At 45.3% G+C, this 13,522-nt stretch overlaps 1 protein-coding gene across 1 annotated transcript in view; it reads left to right on the forward strand.

Annotated features, from left to right (window-relative positions):
• Nucleotides 1-1,175: 1,175 nt before the first annotated feature.
• The window catches only part of LOC109919619 (solute carrier family 4 member 11-like), a gene marked incomplete at both ends in the record, with an annotated part of 32,374 nt that continues 20,027 nt past the window's right edge, over nucleotides 1,176-13,522 (forward strand). The window contains 2 exons of the mRNA XM_048592277.1: nucleotides 1,176-1,285; nucleotides 1,898-1,982. Of these exons, the coding sequence (XP_048448234.1) occupies nucleotides 1,176-1,285; nucleotides 1,898-1,982 (195 nt within the window). The remainder of the gene's footprint in view (nucleotides 1,286-1,897; nucleotides 1,983-13,522) is intronic.

Here is a 13,522-nt window from a genome sequence, read left to right on the forward strand (position 1 = left end):
AGTGATCAGACTTCAAAACATATGTTGGATGTAAAGATTGTTGCGCTTGTGACGTTGTCAATGCAAGCTGTTTTTCTTGTAGAGCTTGCTTTGTTACCCTGTATATCTCGTAGTATGGAGAGAGTGCTGTATTGGTGGAGTTGCAACCTGTACAGATCACTGGATATGCTGAGATAACAAGGTGTAGAGCTGGATGAACACAGCAGGCCAAGCAGTATCAGAGGAGCAGGAAAGCTGACGTTTCAGGTCTAGACCCTTCTGCTACTGCTTAAACAATGCAGAGAACGAGTTCCACCCCCATGACAAATTGGCAAACTGAATTGAATTTTTTTTGGCAGGGCAGAAAAATAACCATAAATTGTGGGATTATTGTAAAATCTTGACTCAGCTGATGGATTTGTTCAAGCAGATACAAATTTGATGGCACTACGTTACTTGAAGAGAAGAACAGACAATTTTCAGTCTACTGGCTAAAAAGTCATTGCCTAATTAATGCTGTGAATTAGTCCTTAAGTCTTAGATGTTGTTTGCAGGGAATTGCTGACACAGAACGGTGGTTGTCTTTTTTCCCTGCAGAACTCTTAATGCATTTTAAAGTAATTAATTGCATGGAATGCTCAGTGTGACAAAGTAGGTTTATTAAACTTGGCTGCTGTCCTCCAATATATTTTCCCTCAGCACATCAGCTGTTATTAATGGCAAATTGCCCAACATCTTCTGTTATGGCTGAATTTGTTTAGAAACAAGTTTTTTTTTTTTTTTTTTTTTTTAAACCACAAAATATCAGATCAGTTTGATTTTACAACTGACCATGCTTTGGACTCTGAATCTCTGCATTGCTGTATCTGATACGTCAGAACGTGTAGAACGAGAGATCTAGTGAAGAGAGATATGCACCAACTTGGCCTTTTGTTAACTTCTCGGTTTGCTGCAATGAACTATCCTATGCCTGTGTGTTTTTACTGTGCAGCGGGAAAGCTTTCAAGAGAATAAAGAAAAAATGTGCATGCCATTCTGAAAGTTGGGAGAACAAATATAACTGAGCTGCAGGATTTAACTTCCAACCCATCAGCTGAAAGAGTTCAGCAAGACTGTTCCCGAGCACTGTTGAAATTTCTGCAAGGTCGTGTTCTGTAAATGCTACTTCAGTCTTTTTGTTTTTTTTTTGGTTTCAGCAGTTACTCGAGCTCCAAGTAGAAGCAAGGAGCAGAACCAACCTTGCAAAAAAAAAAGCAAAATGCGAGCTGAGCCTATATTAACCAGTGACACAAAAGCAGAAGTTGCTGTAAGCACCCAGCAGCATCTATGGAGAGAAAGCAGATTTAACCAAAAAAAAAAATAAGAAATAAGAAAATTACAGTACAGGAACAGGCCCTTCGGCCCTCTAAGCCTGCACCAATATGCTGCCAGTCACAACTAAAACCTCCTACCCTTCCGGGGACCGTATCTCTCTATTCCCATCCTATTCATGTATTTGTCAAGACGCCCTTTAAAAGTCACTATCGTATCTGCTTCCACTACCTCCCTGGCAGCGAGTTCCAGGCACCTACCACCCTCTGTTTCTTTAAAAAAAAAAGTAGTTTCAGGCCCAGTGACCTTGCTTCAGAACTGTGATAAAACTGTCAAAGAAATCTGCCGTCCTTACCTAGTCAGATATACATGTGACGCCAGATCCACAGCAATGTGTTTGATTCTTAACTGCCCTCTAAAATGATCAGTTTGCTCTGTTCGAGGCCTATTTGGGATGGGCAACAAATGCTGGCCTTGCCAACAAGACCCGCACTCAATGAATGAACAAATGGGGGACAAAATCTGGTGTCATGGTCAAATGTTCTTGGGAACAAGCTTGTGTCGGGTGATCAGTGTTCTAATATAATATCTTTTCCTGACCGAGCAGGCTAATGACTTCCTACGGCTAGGGAAGGGAATGATGGAAGACTTGCGACGCAGGTTGCCATTGTACCTATCAGATTATACTGACGGTGAGTAAACATTATTATTTTATACCATATTTACACTGACCTTGGCCTTACTCATGCTGATTGAGACCATGTTGAAATGTCTCAAGAAGCAAGTGCAATGGCCACAAAGTACATTCCATACAAAAGGCTTCTACTGAATCATTGGTCGCTGTTCAGTTCCTTTCGGCTCACCCTGCAAGCGGGCAATGCTGTCATGAGATGTATGTTTTGAACTGTTGGTCCGGTTGTATCCAGGAGGTTTGGAGAGGGAGGCTTTGAATACTAGGGAGGGAGAGAGCCCCTGGTGGAGGAATTGGAGAGATCAAGAAGCCCTGGGAATTCAAGTGAGATGATTGTGCCGATGCTGTAGATGACATTGGCCCTGTCCATAGCAGGGAGTGGGTCTTTAGTTCGGGTGGGCAGTTGTCGTCATAGGGTTGATGTGGGCTTATGTGCCACTCTGATGCCCAGCGGTCGTAGGAGTCTTGTGGTGAGTTCTGACGTGTTCCTGATGTAGGGTAGTGAACACATTGAACTCGACCCCATATACATTCCACTACGAAGGAAAACCGGAAGTGAGGCAATCCATCTCAACGGACCCCGGAGTTTAAAAACCAGGTGGGAAAACACACTGACGCTTCATCGGAGGCTGCACTGAGGATGTTACCAAGCACGGTAATGAAAAGTCTGCGAAACAACAAACCAGCTCAGCGAGCCAACCAACCTCAATACCCACAAACCGAGCTACAGATCTACTCCAAAACCATTGATTTTTTTTTGAGGTTCGGCAGTTCTTGAATCTGTCCTGATGAGTGTGAGATGGAAAGCTCCGACTGGGTATCATTTCTTTTCAGTAATACTCCAATTCTGTACTCCCAAGCAATTGATTTTAAACTTTTATTAAAATTATTGGATGGAGAATTATGAGCTTGAGGGTAAGTAATTTCCTGATGTGTGCTTCGAGAATGCACCAGGGGAGTGGAAGTAGTAAATTTATTATGTTATGACTCTGTGCTGATTTTATGCTGGCACTTCCACAAACAAACAGAAATTACCTCATGAAATTTTGTTTATGCATTTATCAATTCCATAACCAGTTTTCTTTTAAAAAAAAAAAAAATCAGAATGAAGCTATTTTTCCTCCATTGGATTTCCAGGTTTGCAGGTCTCTTTGCCCATGTTTTGTTCAAGGGTATTGTTTGACATCAGCACAATTGGCTAATCCATAGCTCATAAACGTGCACTCTTGGAGCTTTGAGAATTCAATCCGTTGTGAGTTGTCTGGCTGAGGCGCAAATCTTTTAAATCTTCAGAATTGGTTAGAGTCGTGCATGAATTTCTGGAATCCACATTACAGGAGGGATATGACACCTCTGGAAAGGAGGTTTACCAGGATGTTTCCTGGGCTGGAGAGTTTGTGATTGAGAGAGATTGGATAGACTCTGGTTGCTCTTATTTTTTAGAACAGAGGTGATTAAGAGGGGACATGATTGAGATGTATGAAATAATGACAGGCATAGATAGGGTAGACAAGAAGAGACTTTTCCTCTTGATCGAGGGGCCACTGAATAGGGAGCATTGACTTCAAGGGGCAGGAGGCTTAAAAGAAATGAGAAAAAAAACCTTTTTCATCCGGTGGATGGTGGAAATCTGGAGCTCACTGCCTGTAAGGGGGGGTTAGAGGCAGAAACCTTCTTCACATTGAAGAAGTATTTAGATGTGCTGTTGTAATGCCAAGGCATTCAAGGCTATGAGCCAAGTGCTTGAAAATGGGATTAGAATGGTGAGACATAGTAGGAACTGCAGATGCTGGAGAATCTGAGATAACAAGGTGTAGAGCTGGATGAACACAGCAGGCCAAGCAGCATCAGAGGAGCAGGAAAGCTGACGTATCGGGTCTGGACCTTTTCTTCAGAAATGGTTCAGAATCGTTAGGTTGTTTTTGACAGGCACGCACTCAATCATCCCTTTTTTTTCTTTTGCTGTAGATCTGTATGACTCTAAATATAGACCTGGGGCATTGAGAATAACTCTGTAATTATTTTTCTTTCAATTTTCTTTATTCTTCCATCGGATGTCAGAACGTTGCTGACAAGGTCAGCATCTGTTACCCATCCCTAACTGAACTGTGTAGCTTGCTGGGCCATTTCAGAACTCTCCATTGCTGGTTCACTCCAGCCCAGGCAACATCCTGGTAAATCTCCTCTGCACCCTCTCCAATGCTATCACATTCTTCCTGTTGATGTGGATTCCAGAACCGCGCACACTACTCTTTACGGATTCTGAAGGTTTAGAAGATTTTGCTGCAGCCAACCAAGTTGGAGGAGAAAACGCTATTAAATTCTCAAAGCACCAGCAGAGATCCCATCAGGCCTATTGCCCATCTTTGTCCTTTCCAGAACAATGTTGAATCTAACAGAGTTATGATCGCAGTCTGCAAAGTACTCCCCCCACTGATACTTCAACCACTTAGCCATTAGCCTCACTACATAAAATTAAGTCCTGATGCTGCTTTTCCTATGTTAAATGGTAAGTAACACTTCAAAAGTACTTCCAGTTGTAAAGTACTTTGAGAGGTTTTAGAGAACTATGTATTTGAGAACCTGCTAATACAAATCGAAATAAGGGGGTGTTACAGTGCATAGAGTGTTGAGGCTTACTTATGAGTAGGGAACAACAGCCTCTGGGACAGCGTACATTCAGACACTTTTTTGGCCTGCTGGATTCCAGCCAGATATCTCAAAACGCAGGCAGGAGTCATGCCACAAAGCACAAGAGAAAGTATGGATAGGAGTGTTTCCAGAAAAGCTTTTGGGTGAGCTGAGAAGCCAATGCAACATCACTAACTTGCAAAGCCAGGAGTCATTGTTGCCAACAACAATTAAAATAGCAGCATAAGCTTATACCATAAGCTATAGGAGCAGCATTAAGTCATTCAGCCCATCAAGTCTGCTGTGCCATTTGATTGTCGGATATGTTTCTCAACCCCATTCTCCTGCCTTCTCCCTGTAGCCCTTGATCCCCTTAGCATTCAAAAACCTATCTATCTCACTCTTAATGACATAGATCATAGATCATAGAATCCCTGCAGTGTGGAAACAGGCCATTCGGCTCAACAAGTCCACACTGCCCCTCTGAAGAGCCCCCTTTTCCCCCTGTCTAACCCAAACATCCCTGGAAACTATGGGCAATACATCTACCCTGCACATCTTTGGACTGTGGGAGGAAACCCACACAGACACAGAGAGAATGTGTAAATTCCACACAGACAGTTGCTCAAGGTTGGAATTGAACCCAGGTCCCTGGTGCTGTGAGGCAGTAGTGCTAACCACTGAGCCACCGTGCTGCCCTAGGGCCCCATAGTCTTCTGTGGCAATGAGTTCCACAGATTAACCACCCTCTGGCTGAAGAAATGCTTTCTCCTCTCTGTTCCAAAGCACTCTCAGGCTGTGCCCTGGGTCATTGTCTCTTCTACGAGTAGAAACTTCTTCACTTCCACGATAACTTGAGCCATCACCTGTTGTTGACTAATTTTCTCTAATGCCTTTCATTTGGGAAAATGCAACTCTAGTTTAACTTCTTCTAAAGCCCCTTTCCACTTCAATTGCTGTTTAGCCTGCCAATGTTCTGGTTAACTAGCAATCCTGGTAGCTATAAGAAAATGGTCTCCAAATGTGGAAACCCAGCAAAGTCTGAGCCCAGAAGCACACTTTCTTGAGACAACAAGGTGCAGGGCTGGATGAACACAGCAGGCCAAGCAGCATCATAGGAGCAGAGAGGCTGACTTTTCGGGCCTAGACCCTTCATCAGAAAAGGCGGAGGGGAAGGGGGTTCTGAAATAAATAGGGAGAGAGTGGGAGGCGGATAGAGGAGAGGCTAGGTGGAGAGGAAACAAACGGGTCAAAGAGGCGGGGATAGACCCAGTAAAGGTGAGTGTAGGTGGGGAGTTAGGGAGGGGATAGGTCAGTCCAGGGAGGACGGACAGGTCAAGGGGGCGGGATGAGGTTAGTCGGTAGGAGGTGGGGGTGTGGCTTGAGGTGGGGGTGTGGCTTGAGGTGGGAGGAGGGGATAGGTGGGAGGAAGAACAGGTTAGGGAGGCAGGGACGAGCTGGACTGGTTTTGGGATGCGGTAGGGGGAGGGGAGATTTTGAAGCTTGTGAAATCCACATTGATACCATTGGGCTGCAGGGTTCCCAAGCGGAATATGAGTTGCTGTTCCTGCAACCTTCGGGTGGCATCGTTGTGGCACTGCAGGAGGCCCAGGATGGACATGTCGTCTGAGGAATGGGAGGGGGAGTTGAAATGGTTCGTGACTGGGAGGTGCAGTTGTTTATTGCGAACCGAGCGCAGGTGTTCTGCAAAGCGGTCCCCGAGCCTCCGCTTGGTTTCCCCGATGTAGAGGAAACCACAGCGGATGCAGTATACCACATTGGCAGATGTGCAGGTGAACATCTGCTTGATATGGAAAGTCGTCTTGGGGCCTGGGATGGGGGTGAGGGAGGAGGTATGGGGGCAGGTGTAGCACTTCCTGCGGTTGCAGGGAAAAGTGCCGGGTGTGGTGGAGCTGGAGGGGAGTGTGGAGCGGACAAGGGAGTCACGGAGAGAGTTGTCCCTCCGGAAAGCAGATAAAGGTGGGGAGGGAAAGATGTCTTTGGTGGTGGGATCGGATTGCAGATGGCGGAAGTGTCGGAGGATGATGCGTTGGATCCAGAAGTTGGTGGGGTGGTACGTGAGGACGAGGGGGATTCTTTTCTGGTTCTTATTGCGTGGACGGGGTGTGAGGGATGAGTTGTGGGAGACACGGTTGAGGGCGTTCTCGACCACTGAGTTGGGGGGAAGTTATGGTCCTTGAAAAACGAGGACAACTGAGATGTACAGGAGTGGAATGCTTCCTCCTGGGAGCAGATGCGGCGGAGGCGAAGGAGTTGGGAATAGGGGATAGCATTTTTGCAGGAAGGTGGGTGGGAGGAGGAGTATTCTAGGTAGCTGTGGGAGTCGGTGGGCTTGAAATGAATATTGGTTTCTAGGTGGTTGCCCGATATGGAGACAGAGCGGTCCAGGAAGCGGGGAGAGGTGTTCGAGATGGTCCAGGTAAACTTAAGGTTGGGGTGGAAGGTGTTAGTGAAGTGTATGAAGTGTTCGAGCTCCTCGTGGGAGCACGAGGCGGCGCCGATAGTCATCAATGTAACGGAGGAAGAGGTGGGGTTTGGGGCCGGTGTAGGTACGGAAGAGGGATTGTTCCACGTAACCTACAAAGAGGCAGGCGTAGCTTGGGCCCATGCGGGTACCCATGGCTACCCCCTTTGTCTGTAGGAAGTGGGAGGACTTGAAAGAGAAGTTGTTGAGGGTGAGGATGAGTTCGACTAAGCGGATGAGGGTGTCAGTGGAGGGGGACTGGTCGGGCCTGCGGGACAGGAAGAAGCGGAGGGCCTTAAGGCCATCAGCATGGGAAATGCAGATGTAGAGGGACTGGACGTCCATGGTAAAAATGAGGTGTTGGGGACCGGGCAATTGGAAGCTCTGGAGGAGGTGGAGGGCGTGGGTGGTGTCACGGACATAGGTAGGGAGTTCCTGGATCAAGGGGGAGAAAATGGAGTCTAGATAGTTGGAGATCAGTTCGGTGGGGCAGGAGCAGGCGGAGACAATGGGTCGACCAGGGCATTCAGGTTTGTGGATTTTGGGAAGGAGATCGAAGCGGGCAGTGCGACGTTGGGGAATGATGAGGTTGGAGGCCGTGGGTGGGAGGTCACCTGAGGTGATGAGGTTGTGGATGGTTTGGGAGATGATGGTTTGGTGCTCAGGGGTGGGGTCATGATGAAGGGGGCGGTAGGAGGAGGTGTCGGAGAGTTGGCGTCTGGCCTCGGCGATGTAGAGGTCAGTGCGCCATACTACAACTGCGCCTCCCTTGTCCGCGGGTTTTATGGTGAGGTTGGGATTGGAGCGGAGGGCTGCACGTTCTGCGGGGGAGGTTGGAGTGGGTGCGAGTGGTGGAGAGGTTGAGGCGATTGATGTCTCGACGGCAGTTGGAGATGAAGAGGTCGAGGGAGGGTAGGAGGCCTTGGGTGGTGTCCAGGAGGAGGGGGTGTGTTGGAAGCGGGAGAAGGGGTCAGTAGAGGGAGGGTTAGGTTCACAGTTGAAGAGGTAAGCGTGGAGGCGGAGGCGGCGGAAAAACTGCTCTATGTCTAGCTGTAAACTTTATCCGTGCTAATCATTTCTAAATGTGTTTATTAATTGAATTTAGAATTTCGAAGTCCAAAGAGAGATAAGCAAAGACTGGCAGGCCTAAATCCAATGATGTTTAATTTGTATAATTTCCCTTCTCCAAAATTGCACCTCATCGGAGTAGTAAAACCAAAAGAACTGCGGATGCTGGAAATCAGAAACGAAAACAGAAATTGCTGGAAAATCAGCAAGTTTGGCATTGGCTGTGAAGAGAAATCAGTTAACATTTCAGGTCCAGTGACCCTTCTTCAGAACTGTTTATCCCTTGTCAGGATGAAAGTAGTCATTTTTGTGATTCGTTGCCTTGTTTACCTTCCTGATTACTATTGGCTCCCTGTCCTATCTCTGCCCCATAAGGACTTTAAAACTAAAGTCCTTATCCATGCTTTCAAATCAGCTGTCTGTTTGGATCGAGGAAAAGCTGTTTGTCATAAAGCTAGGATGTACATCCTAGTAAATGACCAAAGTGGATCTGGTATTACCATGCCTAACATTTTGTGTTCTGAGGAAGCCAAAATGTTAACTCTGATTTTTCTTCACAGATGCTGCTGAGCTTTTCCAGTGACTTCTGTTTTTGAGCCATTGCTACTATTTCTGTAAATGGGTGAGGGCTAGTTGAGTTTTTAGCAATGGTAGCTCTATGGGTAACATGTGCTTCTTGATTTTTAAAAAAAAACTTCTTCAGCCGTACTCCACTTGCAGCCTTTTCTCCAATTTGTTGTCTCTTTTGGCGTTGTTTGTTGCTGTGTTCTCCATTTCTCTGACCCTAGTCTTTTATGCATCCCAACCCCACTTCCCTTTATTTTTTGTCTCAACTTGCAATCACTAGCCTGAGTCATTGAGAATTCTTGGATTTTGTAAAATTTCTCTGCATCCTCACCACTACTTCTTTCTTAGCTATTTAACTAAATTCTCACTTGCCTACTTGTCTCTAATGTTTCCCTCTGAAAAGTGCCTTGCAACATTTTTCTGCATTCTCATTGCTAAAACACAGCAACTTTTATCATGCCCTTTAACGGAATGAAGTGTCCAAAGGTGATTCACAGGAGCAGTATAGAACTGTTTGACAGTGATACACGCAGAGATACTAGGGCAGATGACAACCAGCTTAGTCAGTGAGGGTATGTGTTACGGTTCCCTAAAGGAGGAAAACAATGAAGAGAAAGATGGAGGAAGGACATACCTGAGCCTAGAGCGGAGGCAACAGAGGCTGTGGCCACCAATAGTGGAGTGATGTGTTTTTTCTTTTTTTTTTTAAATTGAGGATGTTCAAGAGGCCAGACTTGAAGACCAGTTATCTTTAATGTGCAAGGCTGGAGAGTTGAGATAGAGGAGGTTGTGGGTTAAACCAGGAAATTTTAAACTCTGCACATTGCTTGATGAGGAGCCAGTGTGTAGCAGCAAGCGGAGGGTTGGTGGGTAAACAGGACTTGGTGTGAGCTAAGACTTGGGGGCAGACTTTTGAAGAAGTTGAAGTTTACGGAGGGTAGAATGTGAGGGACCAGGAATAAATTGAAGTAGAGTGATCTGGAAGTTGCAAAGAGTTTTGGCAGAGAGCCGAGACTGGGCCTGAAGTTAGGCATTGCTCCGAAAATGATAATCTGAGTGATAAGCTCATCTCTGGTTCAAAAGTGACACCACGTTTGTGAGCTGACTGGTTTAGTTGCAGACTGTTGCCACGGAGAGGGAAGGAGTTGAGTTTTAGGTGAATGGGAAGGCTGAAACCAATGTTGAATTGGAGGAAGCTTCTGCTCCCTCACTACCAGAAGCCTGATTAGTAGTGTACTACCTTTTAGTGACAGTGAGGGATCTGAGAGGATGTGGGTGAGTTGGAACTGAGTGTCATCAGCATTGGTGTGAAAACCTTCAGAAGATGTGGATAAGATGTAGGAAGGGCGAAGGATAGAGGATACATACTGAAGTAAACATGCAGAAGCAGGAAGCGAAGCCAATAGGGTAGACAGATTAGCATAACACCAGAGGAGAGCCGTTGCCATCAACTGCATAATATTTGGAGAACCTTTGATGCCATGAAAAGCAAGTCCAAAACGATGGAGGAAAAACTTAACATTGTAAATGTCCCACAATTTAATAAGGGTTGTTTTGATGCTAAAGCAGTGACGAAAATCCGATTGGAATTCTGAGAAATGTGGGCGTGGATTCAGGCCGATTGGAGAGGGGAGGAAGGTTGAAGATGGGGTAGAAATTTGCGGGAACACTGGTGGCAGGAGATGGCCTTGTCAAGCATGCTCTACCATTCAATATGATTGTAGCTGATCTTGAACTTCAGTTCCACTTGCCTGCCTGCTCCCCACTTGTCTTGATTTCCCTGAGGGACCAAAATCCTGTCTGTCAGCCTCAAATTTATTCAACAGTGAAACGCACACAGTCCTGTGGAGTCGGAGTTCCTGAGATGTGAGAATTTCTCTTCATCTCGGTCCCAAGTGACTGGCCTCTTCAGCTGAGACTCTGCCCCATGTGGTCTAGGTTCCTGACAAGGTGGAACATTGAATGGACACTGCAAATCCTTTTAGCATTTTCTGCTCCAATGAGATCACTACTGTCTCTTCTAAATTACAGAGAAGATGGACCCAGCCCTTCCATTATAGGACAGCCCTCTCTTCCTAGGAACCAGTCAAATGAGCCTTCGCTATATTGGGTCCAACAGAAGTATATCCTTGAATGCAGAGACCAAAGCTGCATAAAATATTCCAAAAGAAGTCTCCCAAAGACATTGTACAATTGTAGCAAGACTTCTGTAGTCCCAAGCCCCTTGGAATAAAGGCCAATGTACACTGATTTTCCAAATACTTGTAATCACATGCTAATCTCTTTTTTTCTTGTACGAGTACTCCCAAGTGTAGCTGCATGCCAACAATTACAAATTTCACAACTTTTTAAAGATAGTCTTTTAAAATTATTTTTCCACACTTTATAAACAAAGTGAATATACCTCACACTTTGCGAAATAAACATGTAACACTCCACCTACCGTTTTGTTGCATACTCACTTAACCTGTCTGCATCTCTTTGCAGCTTTTTTGTCGTCTCCTCAAAGCTCGTAGTCCTTGCATTACTGTTTTCACATCATCTACTATCCAAACAATGTTACATGGGAGCAGGAGTAGGCCATTCAGCCCCTTGAGCCTATTCCATCATTCAATGAAATCATTGCTGACCTGTGGCCTAACTCTGGATACCTGCCTTTGACCCATATTATTTCTTTTGTTTTCTTGTGCTTAACAACTTTAAATCGGAGATAAATATTTAACAACTGATCTGGAATCCATTGCCATTTTAGGAAGAAAGTTGTGTAGAAGTGCTTCCTTTCATCTCTCCTGAACAGTCTGGTCCTAATTCTGAGTATGCTGCATGTTTCCGGAATCCCCAACCCGTGGAAATAGTTGATCTTTAACAGCAGGAAAAGACACGGCAGGTGAATGTATTGAAGTTGGGCACAGGAATAGGAGGTTGGAGGAACGAAGTACCCATTTAGAGTCCTAGAGTAATAAGGCATGGAAACAGGCCCTTCGGCCCAAACTGGTTCATGCTGACCGTGGTGTCCACTCAGCTGGTTCCAATTGCCTGAATTTGGTCCATATCCCTCTTAAACCCTTCCCATCCATGTACCTATCCATTACTTTTTAAATGTTGCTGTTGTACTTGTCTCAACCACTTTCTCTGGCAGCCCATTTCCAGAAATGCACCACTCTCTGCGTTAAGAAGTTGCCCCTCTGGTCCTCCTTAAATCTTTCCCCTCTCGCGTTAAACCTATGCCCTCTAGTTTTCAATACCCCGTTCCTGGGAAAAATATTATATGCATTCATCCTATTCATGCCCCTAATGATTTCATTCACCTCAATAAGGTCACTCCTCAATCTCCCACGTTCCAAGGAATAAAGTCCTATTGTGGCCAACCTCTCCCTGTAACTCAGGCCTACTATCCTGGCAACATCCTTGTAAATCTTCTTTGCACACTTTCCAGTTTAACTGTCTTTCCTACGACCGGATGACCAAAACTGTACACAATACTCCAAGTGTAGCCTCACCAACTACCTGTACAACTGTAACCTAACATCCCAACTCCTATACTCTACTCCTTGACTGATGAAGGCCAGCATGCTAAATGCCTTCTTCACCACCCTGTCTACCTGTGACACTGCTTTCAATGAACTTTGTACTTGCACTCCTAGGTTCCTCTATTCCACACACTCCTCAGGACCTTGCCATATACTCTATAAGGCTGCCTTGGTCAGACTTTCAAAAGTGCAACATCTCACATTTATCTGTATTGAATTGCATTTGCCAATCCTCCGCTCACTTCCCCATCTGATCAAGATCCCTCTAATTTTTGATAACCTTCTTTGCTATCAACTATACCTCCTTAACCCCTTCCCTTGCTCTTTACTCAAAGGCCTGTTTTTTTTTTTTTTTTTTGTTTTTTTTTCTAAATCTGTTTCTCCCCCTACCCAATTTTGCTTTTAAAGTTACTGGTGAATCTTCTCCCACCATCCTTCGGGCAGTATGTTACTGATCACAAGATGCTGCAGTGGAAAGCTTTCCTTGTATTGCCTCCAAGATAGGCTTGATGGCCCGAATGGCCTATTCCTGATAATGATCTTAGAGTGTCTGGCTCTTCTGCAAGTCAGGTTGAATCAGTTCTGGTTACCCACCCTTCTGTATCTGGAAGCTGTTTGTCTTTAGTTACTTCAACATCATTTGTGGTTTCAAACGAGCCTGCTCTCTGGATGTGCTCTGCCCAAGCTAGTCTTTTTTAACAGAAGAGTGGGTCATGAGGATTCTTCAGGTTTGGCAGAAGTGCAGGATTCACAGCTGCTGTACACAATTACATTTGCTTTTATTTGGCCCGGCTGATTTTTGTTATCTTTTGATCACACTTTATGACTGCTTGCTGGGATTTAGTGTTCTTGGCAGTGAAATGTTTGGGTCATCCCACGCTGCACACAGCAAGTGAAACATTAAAAGGCTTTATTAAATGGAGCCTTTATCCTTTTTCTTTCCTACTGGATGCTCATTTTTGAAGAGCATTTCTCTCTTGGTGGTGGTGGTGGTGGGAGGGGTGGAAATGCACCTCCTGGACACAGCCAAGGCTGAAATCAATTTGCCGTCTGAGATTTATCGATGCCGATACGTAGGAGGATCAAATTGTGCAAGAAACAAAATAAACATATCGCTCCCCACTCAGTTCAGAAAGGACTGTTGTACATTTTTAAGGTGTTTCAGAGATAGTAGGAACTGCAGATGCTGGAGAGTCTGAGATAACAAGGTGTAGAACTGGATGAACACAGCAGGCCAAGCAGCATCAGAGGAGCAGGAAA

Source organism: Rhincodon typus, unplaced genomic scaffold (assembly GCF_021869965.1).
Source record: "Rhincodon typus isolate 14 unplaced genomic scaffold, sRhiTyp1.1 hic_rhity00000954, whole genome shotgun sequence".
Classification (NCBI taxonomy): domain Eukaryota; kingdom Metazoa; phylum Chordata; class Chondrichthyes; order Orectolobiformes; family Rhincodontidae; genus Rhincodon; species Rhincodon typus.